Here is a 19,590-nt window from a genome sequence, read left to right as displayed (position 1 = left end):
CATTCTGGTAAACCTTCTCTGCACTCTCTCCACTCTGATTATATCCTTCCTATAATTAGGCGACCAGAACTGCACACAGAACTCCAAATTAGGCCGCACCAACGTCTTATACAATCTCAACATCACCTCCCAACTCCTATATTCCATGCAATGATAGATAAAGGCCAGCATACTAAAAGCCTTCTTCACCACCCTATTCATGTGAGTTTCTTCCTTCAGGGAACGATGTACTGTTACTCCTAAATCTTTCTGCTCTTCTGTATTCCTCAATGCTCTCCCATTTACCACGTATGTCCTATTCTGATTCTTCTTACCAAAATGAAGCACCTCACACTTATCAGCATTAAATTCCATCTGCCATTTTTCAACCCACTTTTCTAAGCAGCCCAAATCCCTCTGCAATCCTTGAAAACCTTCTTCATTATCCACTATTCCACCTATCTTAGTATCGTCTGCATATTTACTAATCCAATTCACCACCCCATCATCTAGATCATTAATGTATATTACGAACAACAATGGGCCCAATACAGATCCTTGAGGCACACCACTGGTCACCGGCCCCCAACCTGACAGACAATTATCCATTACCACTCTCTGGCCTCTCCCTTTCAGCCAATGTTCAATCCATTTGACTATCTTAAAATTTATACCTAAAGACTGCACCTTCCTAACTAACCTTCCATGTGGTACCTTATCGAAAGCCTTACTGAAGTCCATATAGACAACATCCACTGCGCTACCCTCATCCACATTCCTAGTCACCTCTTCAAAAAATTCAATCAGATTGGTCAAACATGACCTTCCTCCCACAAATCCATGTTGAGTGCTCCTGATCAGACCCTGTCTATCCAGATGTTTATAAGTACTATCTCTAAGAATTTTCTCCACTAATTTACCTACCACAGACGTCAAACTTACAGGCTGATAGTTGCCAGGCTTCCTCCTTGAACCCTTTTTAAATAACGGAACCACATGCGCAATGCGCCAATCCTCCAGCACTATCCCCATATCTAATGACATTTGGAAAATTACCGCCAGAGCCTCTGCTATTTCCTCCTTCACTTCTCTCAATGTCCTGGGGAAGATCCCGTCTGGTCCCGGAGACTTATCCACCTTTATATTCTTCAAAAGCCTTAAAACTAAACCTTTTGTAATCTCTATATTCCCCATATTTACCCAATTTGCTTTTTTTTTATCTCACATCTCCCAATATCCTTCTCCTTAGTGAATATCGAAGAAAAGAAACTGTTCAATATCTCCCCCATTTCTCTAGGCTCCACACACAGTTTTCCGCTCTGATTTTCTAAGGGACCAATTTTGTCTCTAGCTTTCCTCTTACCATTAACATATTTGTAGAACTCTTTTGGATTAGTTTTCACCCTGCTTGCCATAGTTTTCTTGTACCTTCTTTTAGCTTTCCTAATTCCTCTCTTAAGATTCCTCTTACATTCAATGTATCTTTCAAACATCTCCTTAACTCCATGCTTCTTATATCTAATGTACGCCTCCCTTTTTCTTCGAACCAAGTTTCCAATATTCCTTGAAAACCACGGCTCTCTCAAACCTTTTGCCCCTCCTTTTAACCTAACAGGAACATAAAGCTTTTGCACTCTCAAAATCTGATCTTTAAAAGACTTCCATCTTTCTACTACATCCTGCCCATAAAACAAATTGTCCCAATGCACACCCTGCAAGTCCTTTCGCATCTCCTCAAATCTAGCTTTTCCCCAATCAAAAACCTCAATCCTTGGCCCTGATTTCTCTCTTTCCATAATGACATTGAAGCTGATGGCATTATGATCACTGGACCCGAAGTGCTCGCCAACACTAACCTCCGTCACTTGACCCATCCCATTTGCCAACAGTAGATCTAACACTGCTCCTTCTCTGGTCGGCACCTCTACATATTGTTGTAAAAAACTATCTTGCACACATTTCACAAACTCTAACCCATCCAGTCCTTTCACAGAATGTGTTTCCCAATCTATATGTGGAAAATTAAAATCTCCCATAATTACAACCCTGTGCTTATCACAAATATCTACTATCTCCCTACAGATTTGCTCCTCTAGGTCTCGGTCCCCTCCGGGTGGTCTATAGAATCTGGAATGTTTAACCTGAATGGGTGGTGGAGGTAAGCACTTACAATCATATTTAGACAAGCATCAAATTGCCAGACACCGAAGACTACAGACCAAATCCTGATAAATGGGTTAATATGAAAGGGTGCTTAATGGTCCCATAGAGATGGTGTACTGTAAGTACTTTGTGTGACACGAGTCTGTGTGTTGTGCACAGCTGAGATTGCCTTTAGGTGCACCAGCTGAGATAAATTCCATAGCAGTACTTCTGGCTTCAGAGCACACTGAGTGGGTTGGGAAGAATTAAAAAAAAATCTTTCCTTTCCCACGTTTTGGAATTGGAAGTTGCCACTGATTGTTTAAATCAGCTGCCAACTTTCGGTTCTGTCCCCTGTTTAGCTTGCGATGATGAACATAAAGAGTTCACAGAGGTCCTTGCCATCCATTCAAATGAGAAAACTAGATTCTGAACAATTTATTCTTTAACCTTTGATCTATAACCTTCTCTGTTACCCAATCTTACCTGTACCATATTTTGTAATAAATACATCTGTTCCTTTTAATATTTTTTTTCCCAGTCCAGTCAAATTAATAGGAAGCGATCACAGAACTTGTAACAAAGGCAAATGATAATAAAGAACATCATGTCAATGAAGGAGAGATTCTTTGAACAGAAACATGGCTTGGTGCAATTACAATTATACTTTTCACTCCTAAATTTTGAGATGGACATCTATCTGCTGCAAGCTTCTGTTTTTTAGTGAGTGTTACTCTGAGGATTGGTTCAGGGTGAAATACACTCACAGATTTCATAACAACACTTTTTCCAGATAGCTTGGCACCATCGAGTCCAATCCATAATGCTCTCAACTAAGAATCAGAACAATGGATTGTTTACACAGGAAAGATATCTGGAGAATGAAGTTATATGATTATGAGTCATGGTTTTGGGACATTGAAACTGAAACAGAATTCAGTATCGTCATCTAAAGACAGTGAAGTGATGTCTTTGTGTGAAAAGGACACTTTTGCTATTTTTCTTTGGAAGGGGAAGCAGTAATCCACCATGACCATTGTAATGGTCATTTTGATTGACCCATATCTGGGTAAAAGAAGCAGAAGAATTGCTTCATTGGATCATAACCATTCTGACCCTTGTCTCAGTTTTTGGAAGCATCATGGAAGTCACACATTTCATTTCCCATTTGCAAAGAAGCGGGAAGCTGTGACAATCATTCCTATGAAAGAACATTTCTCTGGATACAACTCAACAAGGATTCATGAGTTTTGAACAGTCTAATCACTCAGTGTCTCATCTACTTCATAATTACTTCTGAACATCAGTTTAATAGACTGAGTTTCAACACAGGATTTCTAAGTCTGAACTTTGGACATCGACTTTATAGAATTGTGCCTAAGCTGTAATGGTTTGGATAATCCACACAAACACACACACAAAAGTATATTTGCATATACTTGGGGTTAAGTTTGGATTTAAGTGTTACATTATTAGTAATTATTAATAACAATATCATTTTTTTTAAATAACATTGTCTTGCTGAATTTTTATTACAGCCATAATGAATGCAAAACATGAAGGTTGATTTTTTTTCAACAAACTGCATAATTAATGCACAAATTTGTTTTGGAGTTTGGCTACAAATAGGGCTAAAATGTATTGTACATTTACATGAATGTGGATGAAACATTTTTGTAGACACATATTGAACTATAAGAGCTGTAATAAACACAACACTGAACAGCTATCATCAAAAAGTATTCTCGTACTGGCTATTTCAGCTCATCCCACTTTAATCCTTAACTAGGCAAAGTCGTTTGTTTGGAATAAAAAGTGTTCTTGATCCAGGTTGCTGCAATTTAAAAGAGGGGATTACTCACCATCATCTATGACTGCCACAACTACTCCAGAGCCAGTTATGTTTTTCTTCCAAGCTGGCATCACATTAATGTCAAATCCCCTTGGTCCATTGGTCTGGCCAGTGTTGAACTGCAAAGAAAAATAATAACTGAGTCCTCAGGAAGCTGTGAGAAGCCAAAGCCCAGAAAGTCTGAAAAGAGTTGCAAAGAATTGCAAACATGGTTTCTTCGAAATCTCCCCGAGGCAATCAGATTTGAACATGCTTGAAATGAATCTGATGTCAAATAGAAAAGCACCCAGCTTGCCATCAAAGGAAGTTTATTTAACTTTATGCTGTAGACTGCCAGCCTAAATGTAATATTATACCAGGTTTTTGCAAAACAAATACAATCTTATACCAAACACAATTCAAAACATTAATTAAAGATTTTATATTGTGAAACATAATATGAAGGACAGATGACAGTTTACATTAAAAATGTTAAAAGGTCTCTCTCTGAGAAAAAAAGTTCTTGAACATTTTTAAAAGAATCGTGAAATCAATAAAATTATTTCTATTTTCTTCAGTAGTTCTACATCAATCAAATATATTGTGATTTATAATGTGGAGTTATGAAGATGGATAACAGGTTGTTTTATTTTTAAATTTCATTAGTAAGCAGAGCAGCAAATCAGGAAAACGCCAACTTGTACCAGGGCCTGATGTTAAATTCACCTCAAAAAATGTCAGCAATGAGGTCTGGGGTCAGGGTGGACAGAAATGCTGGCAGCACACAGGAACCTCAATGAGTTATGAATGATTTTAACTGCCAACCACATTATCTTGATGCAGTGCAAACTCTTTCATCTGAACCCAGATGAACGCAGTTGTGAAGGGTGGTAGAATAATTCCTATGCCTGCAGACTCCAGTTGGACACTGATTAAAATGAACTCCACAAAGTAGTTCTCTCTCCTTTTTTAAACAAATCTCAATATTTTGGATTAGAACCAGGAAACATCAGTGCACATTTTTTTTGCATAATTTCAAAAAATGCAACAACATTTTTCAAATTATAGTTTTACAGGTAAAGTGTAAACAAACACACACACAAAAAAAATTAGGAAGATAACCCTTTGAGTTTTTCTATATTCTCCCTGTGACCACAAGGTTTCCTTTTGGGGTCTTCACTGCCTCTGACATCCTTGACATGGTGATAGGTTTATTGGTAAGTTGTAAAGAAAATGTGAGATAGAGGAAGGTACGGGGAAATAGGGCAATGAGACTTGCGAAAGTGGTCCAAGAGCAAACCAAGACAATGGGATTAAATGCCTTCTATTGGATAAAAGAGAAATGCAAGGTTTGAAATACTTTGGGTTTGAATTCTGTAGTTGTTCATAGTAGTGAGGTAGAGTCCATTGGATTCTACTTGTATTCTCTCTACTCAGGTTATATTAGCCTCTTGCCAGAGTTACAGTGGAATAGCAGGAAAGACCCCATGAAACATTGAGCTTTTGGGTAAAATGATCAAATGTCTCACCAAGATGAGCCTATATCCACTGGTTAAAATCAACACAATCATATTCCAAAGAACTGTTGTCCTAGTACAATTAGAAGGCCTTTTACTCCAGCTGAGTCAGACCCATCACTGAGAAATCCCAAGAGAGTACACGACCTACCATTCTGTGGTTTGGTGTGTTGATGCATCAAATTAGTGCATTACCAGGCGACCATTAAGCGTTGTTTTAACAGTAATATGTCTTTATTGTGTACATTTAATTATATTTAAAGGATTATAATAAAGACCTTTACAGGTTATAACATCTGCTTTTATTTACTGTACCAGAGTATTCTTCTTAAAAAAATATAGCAGAAAAAGGTCAAAGAAATAAAGACACATGCCCTTTAATTCTTGTTTATTGAAGTATAATTGTTGTGATATTTCCAATGAACTCTGCCAGAATTTGTAAGGGCATGTGTCTAACCAAGGTAGATAAATGCTTTCTTGAAGTTCCATTGGGACAGCTGTGACTCCCATATGAATGCGTAAAAAGCTCCAAGCGCTACATATCTTCAGTCTTATGGAGCTGGCTTTTCAGCTGGATTCCAGCTCCCAGAATATCAAACCTCCCTCCATGCCAGAAATTGCAATATGAAAGGAACCACAGAGTGCGTCCGTTTAAAAATGGACTCTTTTTAGTGAAATGGCACATCAAACCACTATCCTAAAGTAGAAAGGACCTCCATGACTCAAGCTGAAACAGTTGCAATTATGATGGCATTAATGGTAATAATTTGTTATTTAGAATGTGTAGAAACAACACAAAATACTTATCGAAGTTTCAATCTCATGAAATGTTTGCAAGTGCCTTTGCATTTCTACTTGAATGAAATATCAGAGATGCTGACTGAGTGGGTCACCGTTGCCTATTAATGTACTTTGCTCCTTTGCGAAAAGGCTGTGAGCAACAATGGAAAATGAAAAAGTAAAGACTCAATCTTAATATTTTGTATTTAGCTGGTCAAACCAAGCACAATTCTTACAATGAAAAACTTAAAATTAGTCAATGAAATAAAATTTGATGAAAGTTTGTTACTCGCCATAAGAACTCACATATTCCCAGAACATTTTTCACTTTAAATGGAATGTCATAAAATGACATTATTGCATATTGAGCAGAATTTGTAGCAGCAATAATGTCAAAAGTGTTGTCCCTTTAGCTTTGCAGAAAATAATTTTCTGGCATCCAATCCCATATTGCAAAATACAAAGATCAAGACAATAATATCAGTTGTATCTTTCTTCTCTGGACATTAGATTCCATCAACAATGTATTCTAAAAATGTCACTGAACTTCACGAGTTTAATATATTTATTTTGTAATGATGACTCTGTAATGAATCCAACACAGGACATTATTTAACCGAGTGGGCCTATGGTGTCTCCCAGACTCTCAAGGAAACAAACTTGTAATGACTACTCTAGTAAAGCTACTAAATAAATGCCCATACACAAGGTTAGTCAGCCAAAGATTGTTTATTTTTATATCCTTCCCGGTCTGGGATCCACAAGACGGGGGATGTTGTCACCATGTGCCTGCCGCCAATCTGTAGGGCTAGCGTGTTTAAAGTAAACAGGGTGGGAGCCCCGTGCCCTCTGGAAAGAAGCATAACAATCCAGTGTTCCGCTATTCAGCACCACGTCATTGCCCAGGTGAGTACACAGATACCCGGCACATGGCTCCACGCATCCGCTGGTGAACTGCACTGGTGATGGTTCAGAATACTGCACTATACACCTGCTCGACCCACTACATGGCTGCTACACTACCCCCCCCCCCACCCAGAATTGTCGCCCAAAACGAATGAACTGGCCGCATACACCTTGGGTGGACACCCTCGTCGCCTGGGCTGGGGCAGTGAATAGGAGAAATAGGATCCACATGTGCAGGTTTGAGTCAGTCCACACTAAACAGTTACAAATGCCCCCCAATGTCCAAAGTATATACAACCCCATCCCTCTTAAACACGCAGAAAGGCATAGACTCTGTCCACTTTGGTGGATAAAGGAAAGGCACCTTCGGCCATGATCTTGTGCCCCAGGAAATCGATAGTTGACTTGCCAAACTGGCATTTTCTGGGGTTGATGGTCGATCCAAATTCATCCAGCCGTTGGAACAGTTGGCATAAGTGCAAGTGGTAATCTTGCTCATTCTGACTGGCGATAGGATGTCATCTAAGATGTAAGCAAATTCTAACTCCCTCCCAAAGCATCCACAAGCTGCTGGAATGTTTGAATGGCATTCTTCAATCCAAATGGCATCCTAAGGAATTCAAACAGTCCGAAAGAAGTAATAATTGCTGTCTTGGGAAGGCCATCTGCATGGACTAGGATTGATGATATTCCTTGATGAGATCGACTTTGGAGAAAGCATAGCAATTGTACAGATGGGCAGCAAAATCTTGTATATGAGGAATGGGGTATTTATTAGGTGTAGTTAAATTATTGAGCCTACGGTAATCGCCGCAGGCTCTCCATGCACTAACGTTTTTGGGTACCATGTGTAACAGTGATACCCATGGGCTGTTGGAACACCAAATGATACCTAATTCTTGTATGGCAGTAAATTCTGCCTTTGCCTGCTGTAGTTTATCTGGCAGGAGAGGATGAGCCCGGGCATAAATTGGTGGGCCTGAGGTGTCAATTTAATGGGACACACCATGGACTGTTTTGGAGGAATTGAAATTAAGAAATTGTTTGAATTCCTTAGGATGCCATTTGGGTTGAAGAACACCATTCAAACATTCCAGCAGCTTATGGATGCTTTGGGCAGGGAGTTAGAATTCACTGATATCTACTCAGATGACATCCTATCGCCAGTCAGAATGAGCAAGATCACCACTTGCACTTATGCTACCTGTTCCAACAACTGGATAATTTTGGACTTAACATCAACCCCAGAAAATGCCGGTGACAGTTCGGAATACCGCGCTATGCCCCTGCTTGACCCGCTACATGGCCACTATAAACCCATCAATCCTTCCTCCATATTTCCCTTTAATTCTACAACTTCTCTCTCTCTCTCGCTTTCTCTCTCACACACACACCTTTCCTTTTGATTCTTTTTGCCATTCACACTCAGCAGTAATTAACCTACTGGCACACTTTAAAGGTATGGGAAGAAACTTCAATCCCCAGGAATTCCTCACAGTCAGTAATGTGCAAAGCCCACAAAGCCAGCACTAGTGGTCAAGGCCAAACTTGGGTCCATGGGTCTGTGAGACAGCCGAGTCATTAGCTGCATTACTCTTCTGCTTGAGACAGATAAATATACTGATTGTGTCTTGGCTGATATCACTACCATTGTTGAATAACAAATTGTATTTGTAAAGTATGAGATATGGGGAGATGATGTTGAAGGTTGATGTATGAGAATGTAGCAGACTTCAACAGGGATTTTATCTGAAGGCAATTGGAGTCAGGTGACTCAGGCAGTTAGATCATCAGGAAGCTGACTGGGGAATAGAGATCAAGTGATCCAGGGAATAGGTGACACAGGGGAATGGTATTATTGACTGGAGTTTCACACAGAACATGCAGCAGTAAGTAGGAGATTTACAACTAATTAGTTTTTTCTCTACAAGGACAAAGAGTAACCAATTAGATTATGACAGTGTGTGAAGTTAATAGTGTAGTGAAAATAGTGGGGAGATCTAATGATCTTGATTGTATGTGTAGATTCATTAAACCTCACACATCTAGAACTGTGGTCTGACTGCTTGTGGTACTGCTTCTTCCCACATCACTGGTAGATCTTCAAAGCTATTTCCTGGCGATCTAAAGATGGTAAAGAACATGAATCCTCCTCATTCACCAAGGCAAGTCTGAAGCAGAATCATGAAATCTGACTTGCAGCTCTCTTGTCCTTTGGCATGTAATCTCATGAGTTGCCAAGATCTGGAAAATGACTCCCACCACCACCACCTTGAGGCACAAAGTATCTTTTTGACTTTAAATGCAAGAGCAGGCTTGTAAAGGTGTTAGCCACTATCTAAATCAGTCATTCTCAATGGGGGCCCTGCGCACCTGAGGGCCACAGCACATTTTAGTAAAAGCTTTATTTTCTTTTCACCCCATGTAATGTAAATGTTTTTGTTTGTGCAGTTGGTCGGAGAGAAGGTGTGATGGTGCAGTTTGAAGCTGAGCTATCGAGGTCCTGAATTTCTCTTGGTTCAGGACCCCTCCAGGGCCATTTGCTAAAAGATCACTGTTATTGTAAAACAGAGCCTGCTCCATTTCATCAATTCCACAGGCAATTTGCTAATTATTGGATAAGAATTTCAGAATAAGGTATGCAGATGAAAATATTTAGACATTTTCAAATTTAGAGACTTCCCAGCATACAAGATTTTAAAAAAATCCCCCAATCCAATGTTTAGTAATCTATTATTCATCATCACTGTAGAAGATAATCCATTGTTGTTTCCACTATCCTCTTCCAATTAAATCATTTCTATCATGCAGAAGTTTGCTGATTATGTCCCCAACTCCTGTCAACAATATTTCAACTATGCCATCCACCATTTCACCTTTTGCAAAGAATTCTTTCATTCAGATATGACAATTATTTTTAATGTCTACTTTTCACAAGAATATTTAAAAGAAAGAAGATGGCTTTTGTTATTCAATGCATAATTGATTACAGCTGCAGTCATTACTAAATTTTATAGCTGAATGGTTGTTCACTGACATTTTGGGCATCAACACAAGACTCCCAGGATACACCACTTCCTTGGTTCTGATCTTGTCAGATGAGATTTGTATAATTCATGTACAGTCAAAATACTATTGTCTAAGTGCATGGAAAGCACCTGGTCAAAATTAAGTAAAATTATACTGTACATGGCTTTGAAAAAAATAAACAGTGGATAAACCTGGGAGGTAGATAATAGCATTTTGATTACTGCATCATTAATCAATAATGGTTCCTGATTATTTTAGTGTGGCAATGTGTAATCATTGCATTTTAATTATCACTTACATTTTATTTAAAACTCCCACCATGTAATGTTCTCAAATTTACAATGAAGCAAGATTTTAGTTCCTTTTTAATAAATACACATCACAATTAAGTAAATGCTCAACAATTTTTACTGTAGTGATTCCAATTAATCCTGTCAATTACTATAAAGTAAACTTCCATAAAACCAAGTCAAAGAAAGCAACAAGAAAATGAGATTGAAATGGAAAACTACAGAAAAAAAAAATGTTTGGCAATAGCCAAGCTCAATTCCTGCTGGGGGTAAGTAGGTTCTACTAATACTAAACAGAGAGTTCCAGTGAACACAGTACATCTGGAACGTCCTTGGAGAGACTTGATTTTTTTTTTGTTTGCTACCATTTGTCATCTCCTGATCCTAGGGATCAACAATTTTCAGCACTCAGATCAATATTCCTTTAGCTCAGACCTAATCTAAAGAGAGTTTCCCAGTGTTTCACCTTGCCTTATACCTGAAGACAGAGTTGCCCTTTTCTACAATAATTTTGCCAGCGTGTGACAGCAATTTTTCATCCTTTGGTCAAAATTGGTGACAAAAGAGGGAATTATGGTCGCTGACATACCAAGTGATAGATTTGACACACGGCATGCTGAGCTGGGAGTATTCACGTGCCAAAGTAGAAAGACAGATAAGCAGCCCTAATAGCTCTCCTGACATTGCTGATTTTTAAAAACAAAACAACATAGTTTTTCCAGGAACTTTCTCAGAGAAGCAAGAGAAATGTGGCATGCAGGCCAAATGAATATTCCCCTCAGCTCCAAATGACCAATGTAATACTCCTTCTGTCAGTGTGGAACAGTCGTCAATGCTGGTGAGGAAATATTAATAAACAAATTCATCAAGAGCGAAACAGATGGGACTTAGAAATGTAGCAGGCAATTTCTGAACTACATCAACATATGGTTTCAAAGACAAATAAAACCTGCATTATATATTTTTTTAAAAGACTTTAATATGATCAGTAAGTGTTCGATCTTTCCATTAAAGTATCTGTTGTGCAATGACACAAAGGATCTTTTTATCACCATGGTTAAAGTAAATTAATTCTTTCAAAGGGCAATGTCAGGTTGGAGATACAGGGCTTGTTAGTTTCTTTCACACTGGTACTGAGGCAGAAACAGCAGTGTGTGTAGCACAGGGCACAGCTCCAGGCCTAAGCTCAAATTACATCTTTACACACAAAAGCTTCTTTCAGAAACTAACAAAACAAGGAAGATTTTTTTTTATTCCTGCATAGCTTCCTTCATAGCATGTGTTGCTTGAAATCCTAACTTCTGGCACAGTAGTTTTCATTGAAAGTCTCATTTTAAAAATGTATTTTGTTATAAAAGTTCTGAAGCATTCTTAAATTGCATCATTGTATATATAAAGGCTGAAAGATTACAAATCTAAATTGCTGAATGAAATAAATAGTTTTTTTTTGCCACTTTGAGTTTGATCTGTTATAACACTTATTTCAGAGTCCAGAAACTGCCAGCAAGTTTCAAGGAGAGGAATTGTTGAGACAAACAATGCTTCAAACTGAAATGTTGTGATTGATAAATTCATATCTGAACAAGCTCAACACATGTCCCATTTAATCCCAAAATGTTCTAACCTAGCATCCTTTGAATTTGGTAATATTGTGCTTTTAACATCATGCAAAAATGTACAGATTATTTACCACAACCTCTTTAATTACTGTAAAGGGATCATTTAAAATTAACAATTATGCTTAATTGAGAGGTAATTACTTGCAGTCAATCTGATGAACTGGCATACCCCTTTAAGTGCAGCAACCCAAGCTGCCGCGCTGTGCCTTTCTAACTGAATAGATATTTCATACCTATTTCCTATACAAGTTCACAGATCAGCCTTTGGGGGAGGGGGAACATCAGGCCATTAAAGCCTTCACCAGATTATATGTCAGCATTTGTCACATCATTCCCTGAGAATGTTTGATACTACTTGCTGATTTATTAAGTTAGTGGCTGTCTGTTTGTAACTGCAATAATAGAATCAGTATATTTTTAAAAAAATCCTTGGCAGACAATTTTATTTCAGAGTTGGGGGTGGGGAAATGACCCTGAGGTTACACCATCATATAGCTTTAATAACCACCATGGAGTCAAAGTAATTGTTGGTTTTAACTGTTAGTTTGCTGGGAGTTCCAGAGAAGTAACACTCTAGTGCAGGATTTGAATTTGAACTTGGGAAAATACAGTGAGGAAGAATAAATATGAGGGCAATTAAGCAAAAGGCACCACCAGTTTCAATAATATGCTTTGAAAATAATGTAAAATCCACCATAATTTTTTTTTAAAAAAGGACTTTGGCCACGCAATTAGGGATTATGAAGAGTCTATGTGACACATTAAAAGGCAATTTGTTGCCATTTGCAATTGTGAGCGTGGAGTTTTAGTGTGATTTATTGTCTTCAGTACTTTGGAGAGCACAAGTGACACATGTGTCACTTTGCATGCTAGAAGCTTGCAGAGAAAGTTGCTCATACAACACTGATTTGATCGCAGCTAAATTGTAACAATAATCCAGCAAGTGTTCACTGAGCTGGGATGTTTAGCAGGAGATGGAGCATTCCGTTCTTTCTTAAGATGTGAAAGTTAAAGGGATCCTAAATGCTTTGATAATTGAACTGAAAGTTCGTCAATTTGAAGGAACAGCACAGATGATAATTTTGGAGAAGATGAAACAGGAGGTCATTGCAGAATCTCTGGTGTAGCACAGAAAGGAGAGGAGGAGTCGATGGCCAGGCCAAGCTGCAGAAAAGCATGCAAGATGGGGCCTTGTGATAACAGAAGTTGACTGTCCATCACCCTGAGGAACAATGCACCTTGGGACTGTACTTTCCCATGATGGTGTGCATGCAGAGCATTCACTGGCTGCAGCTCCAGAATTTCCCTGAGCTGGTCTGCCTGTTCCAGTAAAGGCCACAGATGTTTTACTCATGGCTTCTTCCAAGCAAGAAACACAGAAATCAGTAAATTTGCAGCACACTCCCACACAAAGCCAAAAGGGTTGCTGAGAAAAATTGCCTTCCATTATGTGAGCTAGCTTTTTATTTAGCAGTCCCTTGGGTTTGGGGGCTTCAGTTCTGAGGTTACTGCTGGGGCCCACGTGGGACCTGCAGACTCTTACAGGGGTGGGGCAGATAATGCTTGGCAGAGAAGATAAAAGGATTGTTTGTGAGCCTTGTACTTCTGATGTGGGTTTCTGCATGGTACAAAGAAGCTCTAGGTTCCTAGTGCCATCCCAAATGGCCTCCCCCCATTTTGAACAGTCACAACCTGGAAATTCCCCTTATTTTAAACAGTGACCCCTAGTTTTTTTTTTAGTTTATTTGTCACATTATACCCGATGCAGAGAAGGGTTCTTCTATGAGTAGTCTAACAGATCTAAAAGACCTGTGGTCTTTGGTGCAATGGTTTCAAGTACATGGTCCATAGTGACTCAGCAAAGACAAATATTCAAAGTGTGATGACAAGAAAATTTAAATGTTCATAAATTTTTCCCAATCAAAATAAAAATCCCTTTGGTCATCTGGCAAAGTGCTGGAACTCAACCCTTCCCCCATCCCTACTCTGCCATTGGCCATCTGTGGATTTATTATGGAGTTTTTGAGGTGGTCTTTGAGTCAAATAAAACTTGAGAACTGCTGCTGTAGAGCTTAGAAGATAGGAGGTGAACTAAAGTCATCAATGGCTTGATTATGCAAGAACATTTCCTTAGCTAAGGAGTCTATTAGTGTGGGTTCTGGCCACAGAATACAGCTGGGCTACTTAAGACAGTAGTGAGAAGAAATGTCATCACTACAGATGATGAATCTTTGGAATTTTCTACCCCAGGTGATCTGTGGAGCCTCAGTCACTTACTACATTAGATTTCTGGAGGTGCAAGAGAATGCAGATGCTAGTATTTGGAGCAAAAATGAGCTGCCGGAAGAACTCAGTGGGTCAGCCAGCATCGTGGCGGGAAGTAGACAGTCCATGTTTTGTGTCAAGATACCTCACCTGGATGAGAAGGGGCAGGATTTCTGGTTGTGATAGGAGTTGGGATACAGTGACAAGTTACATTATTAGTCATTGCATTCTTGAATGATGAGCCCTATTGGTTTATCCTGCTACTATTTTTTATGTTCTCATAATAAAAGAGAATGGGGAAAAATGCAGAAGATGACAAATAGAAGTTTGATGAAAGGAAATAATAAAAAGAGCTCTGCAGCTGTGATGTAAAAGACCAATTAATGGCCATTGGTTCAAGTGAAACATTATGTGGTGCATCTACAGAAAACATCACAGAAATTTGAAAAGCCATAACCTGCTGAAAAGACAAAGGGAGTAATCACCTTGCATCACCAGCACCTTTGAGTTTTCTCCGAAGCAGCAAGTCTCTCGGAACTAAGGAGTCCTAGTTTGCATGCAGACTGAGCTCAACAACAAGGCTCAGTTTTCGTAGGGGCAATTCACCTTACTTGAGTGCCCAGAATGGCACTCTCTACGACTTCTCACTATTTCCTCTTGAAATTGGACAGCATTACATGAATCAAAAACCCCATGAATCTCATCCTAAGGAGGCATCATTAACCTGAAACTTACTTAGATTTGGCAAAGAATTACAGCAACTAAAGAGCAGGATTGAATTTGGGTATCTTGTTGATATGGCTCGCTTCCCTGTATCCTGAAGACTTCCCACTATCTATAAGATATATCAGACATATTGGATGAATGTAGCTCAGACAGCATTCAAGAAATCATCCATGGCAAATCAATGCATTTGTTTGGGTTTCCATTCATAATCCAAAATAGATATTCCCTCCCTCTGTTACTGCAGTATGTAGAATCTTTAGAAAGCACCACAGCAACTTTTCAAAGCTTCCACTGTGGCCTTTGATAAACTCCTGACCATAACCAGCTTAAATTACAAAGCAGCAATCATATTATAACAGCAGCACCTTTATGTTTTCCCCCAAATCACGCACCTTCTGCATTTGGAAATCCGACTGAATCACTCCATTAAAACCTTGCAGTTCCCCATGTAACAGGACAATTTCACCACCACCAGTGCAGATGATCCCTTCTACAAGGACAATCAGCGATTGTCATTCAGTGTATGCAGTACCATAACCCTCAAACTGATGATCCAGTACAAACACTAATTGTGCATCTCTTGCTATTGCAAGGGAGAGGGAACTACACTGGTGCTTAGCGATGGGCTTGCCATGACTGAATTATGAATTGTATGAGTAAACTCTGAGCTGAGGATGTCAGGCTCACAATGTTAGCAAATTGTTGGCAGATGAGTTAAGAGACTTTATGGCAATAACAAGTATATGATACCATTTATGCAAATGTAAGAGAGAGAGGAATTAAATATTACCTTGCATACACTTGCATGACCATAAAATCTTTTACTCCATTGTATGATTTCCTTAGTTCCTCATTTATAGGTCTGAAATATGACCTCTCTTCTTCTAATTCTGTACTGAGTAGTATAGTCAACTGGGCTCCTGAATGCAGAGAACACCTCATCCACCAATGGCACTATGGAAATGTTGGATGCTTTCCATCACCAGTTCTCCACCTTAGACTTTTAGAAACAATTGAAACTCCGGAATGGTGTCTTCTCATCATTTCAAAGGAAAACAACTTTCCATGAAGAGATTGAAGCTCTGCCTTTATTAGTATCAGCTGGTTTCCACTGGTGCCTGCAACATACAACACCGCATTTCATAGAAATGCACACATGAAGTAGCCAATATCAGTGGATGGACACCTCTCTCATGATGCTGAAGAACCTGCAGTGGGTCAAATAGCTAAAGAATAACACGGATTTTATTTCCATCATTTTTATCAGCGCTATTCAATTCTCTCTCCCTCTCTCTCTTATTTCCATTCTTATATATTCCTTCAATTCAAATTTTCTTTTTTCCCCAAAATGTTTCTGATATATTAGGTAACTTTTCTAATCCTACTTTTCTTTTGAGTCTCCATGTACAATTTTAAATCTGAGATGCCTCTGGAATTTGGAAGTGGTATTATTTGCAGGCAAGTGGTTAATCATTTAATTTCTCTGTCCTCAAATAAAAAGAGTATAGCGTACTTAATTTACATTTACTAATGCCTTGGATAAATGAGAAAATCAACAAAAAGTATTATGTACACCTCAAATACATCAAATACAGGTTCTCAATTCCAGATACCATCTTTGCAAACCCAAATCAATCTAATTTTTCCAAGTAATGGTTATACATTTTCTTGCTACAGCCATTGCTAGTCTTTAAAAAAAAATGTATTTTGATACATAGTCGACCTCAATTTCAAACTCAACATTTTAACATTGCCTAATAAAAATAACGTTGGATCCATCGGTAACTGAATCTTTAAAACTTTCTCTAAAAATTCCTTAAGTCATATCCAAAAGGATTTAACACTATAAATTGTAAAAATTGCCAAGTCAATTGTAGAAAAAAAGAACCTACTTCCTTACAACATCTAAAGCATAAATCTGAAGAGATTAAATTATATCTCTAATTTTTGAGGGGTTAAATACAACTGATGTACAAAATTATAATGAACTAATCTATATCTCACATTAACAATCTAAGTCATACTATCCTTACATATAGTTCTCCAATCTTCCTGATATTCCCAAGTTATTTTCCCATTTTAATCTTGATTTAAGAATATTTAATTTAGGCACCTTACTCTGTAATAATAAATACATTTCAGAAATATTTTTTTTTAACCACCTTCCAGGCAAAATTTCAAATTGTGATTGTCTTGTTAATCTTAAAGTATATCAAAAATTATCCAATAATAAACCTTCACTTGATAATAACAATATTATGTAGCATTTTGTATTTTTCTTTCATTCTTTGAAAAGAAATAAAATAACCAGCTTCATAACAATCTTTTACAGTTTTAATTCCTTTCTGATTCCATATTTTCAAAAACTGATTATTAAGGGTAAAGGTGTTTAACTTGAAACTTTCCCCGTGTACCTATTTCATCATTTATCCTATTCCATAATTCAATTAAATATCTCAAAATAGGTGGATTATTATTAATAATTAATGACCCACAGAAATTTTCATTATGCCTCACTATTTATCAATAATAAAAACAATCATTTGTAAATATTCAAAAGTGTTAAGTTCCATGCAAATATTCGTCCATCCTCACTCACTGTTAATACAAGAAAATGTAATTGCATTTGTCATATTCAACCCAGTCATCCAAGCACCTCATTCATCTGAATATGATCTGTTGAGAAAATGTTCCTCACAAATCATTCACTTCCATTGTCAATTTCAAAGTGTACTGTAATAATTACTAGAGGTTTTTCTTTTCCTTTCTCGTAACAGAATATAGAACATACAGTAGAAGTCTACAGCACAATACAGGTCCTTCACCTCAGTGTTGTGCCAACCTAATAACCTACTCAACCACTGTCTTGAATTTCCCTACTGCATAACCCTCCATTTTTCTCAGCTCCATGTACCTATCTAATCATTTCTTAAAAGATCCTATTGTACCTACCTCCACCATCATTGCCAGCGGTGCATTCCATGCACCTGCCACTCTCTGTGTGAAAAGCCTACGTCTTACATACCCCCTGTATTTCCTCAAAAGCATCTTAAAACTAAGCTCCTTGGTAACAGCCATTTCAGCACTGGGCCATCCACATGATCAATGACATATAAAAGAGGCATCTTTTGTCTTCAGTTGCTAAAGTACAATTCTAGAATAGTTACTTTTAATTTACCAATTAGATTTTAGCAAGAAAAAAGTGAACATGATCAATACTTCACATCATCTTATACAAAAATATTAGCTCACTCCCCCTCAGCCTCTGTCTCATCGTCTGTTGAAGACTTTCCACATATTATTTGTAAAGTTCTCATTTTTACATACTCATCTTTCAGCCATTGTGATGGAAATTGGTCCTTGACTGCATGCTACTAAAAGCAGATATAGGGTCATGTATGTGTGTCATATTTCACTTCTGAAAGTCAATTTCATTGAAGGTTGGATTATTTATCAGTTGGGCTGTAAAAGTGGCTGCTTCTGTTCACTTTTTCCTTGCTAAACTCCAATTGGTCCTTCTTTTCTCTTTGGCTTGGCTTCGCGGACGAAGATTTATGGAGGGGGTAAAAAGTCCACGTCAGCTGCAGGCTCGTTTGTGGCTGACCAGTCCGATGCGGGACAGGCAGACACGATTGCAGCAGTTGCAAGGGAAAATTGGTTGGTTGGGGTTGGGTGTTGGGTTTTTCCTCCTTTGCCTTTTGTCAGTGAGGTGGGCTCTGCGGTCTTCTTCAAAGGAGGCTGCTGCCCGCCAAACTGTGAGGCGCCAAGATGCACGGTTTGAGGCGTTATCAGCCCACTGGCGGTGGTCAATGTGGCAGGCACCAAGAGATTTCTTTAGGCAGTCCTTGTACCTTTTCTTTGGTGCACCTCTGTCACGGTGGCCAGTGGAGAGCTCGCCATATAATACGATCTCCAATTGGTAAATTAGAAGTAACTATTTTAGAATTGTACTTTAGCAGTTGAAGACAAAAAAATGTCACTTTTATATGTCATTTTTATCTCAACGGATATAGTGGTTATATTATTTCATTCAAATAACTAACTACATAGATGTGAAAAATATCCTAAATTATGCCATACAAATTGAATTTCTCCTCATTTCTGCAATTGACTCAAAGTTCATTCATTTAGTTTAAATATCACTGGGGCTAAGTAGCAGCAATTTGCAAAAGAACAATAGAACCATAGACCACAACAACACAGAAACAGGCCATTCAGCCGTACTAGTCTGTGGAAAACCATTTTTCTGCCTAGTCCCACTGAACGACACCCAGATCGTATCCCTCCATACCTTCCCCATCCATGTACTTTGTCCATGGAGTGTTCAGGTTTCCAATTGATCTCATGCTTGCTGCTGAACATTCTAATTACAGCAAAATCCCTGGGATCTGGCACCTACGAGGATATGTAGATGCTGGATAAGTGAATTTCCCAGTTGCTTGAGACATTGTGTTTTATGTGAATGGAGAAGTAACATCGAGGCATGCCAGTTTTAAACTTACATT

The 19,590-nt window shown here is 38.4% G+C and overlaps 1 protein-coding gene across 9 annotated transcripts in view; it reads right to left on the bottom strand.

Moving 5' to 3' along the window:
- LOC138739315 (PC3-like endoprotease variant B) overlaps positions 1-19,590 on the bottom strand; it is an 827,554-nt gene that overhangs the window by 446,568 nt on the left and 361,396 nt on the right. For all 9 annotated transcript variants that reach the window (XM_069891108.1, XM_069891107.1, XM_069891109.1 and 6 more), the window contains exon 6: positions 3,984-4,092. In XM_069891108.1, the coding sequence (XP_069747209.1) occupies positions 3,984-4,092 (109 nt within the window). The remainder of the gene's footprint in view (positions 1-3,983; positions 4,093-19,590) is intronic.

This window comes from Narcine bancroftii, chromosome 7 (genome assembly GCF_036971445.1).
Source record: "Narcine bancroftii isolate sNarBan1 chromosome 7, sNarBan1.hap1, whole genome shotgun sequence".
NCBI lineage: Eukaryota > Metazoa > Chordata > Chondrichthyes > Torpediniformes > Narcinidae > Narcine > Narcine bancroftii.
This window is presented reverse-complemented; position numbering and strand designations above follow the sequence as displayed.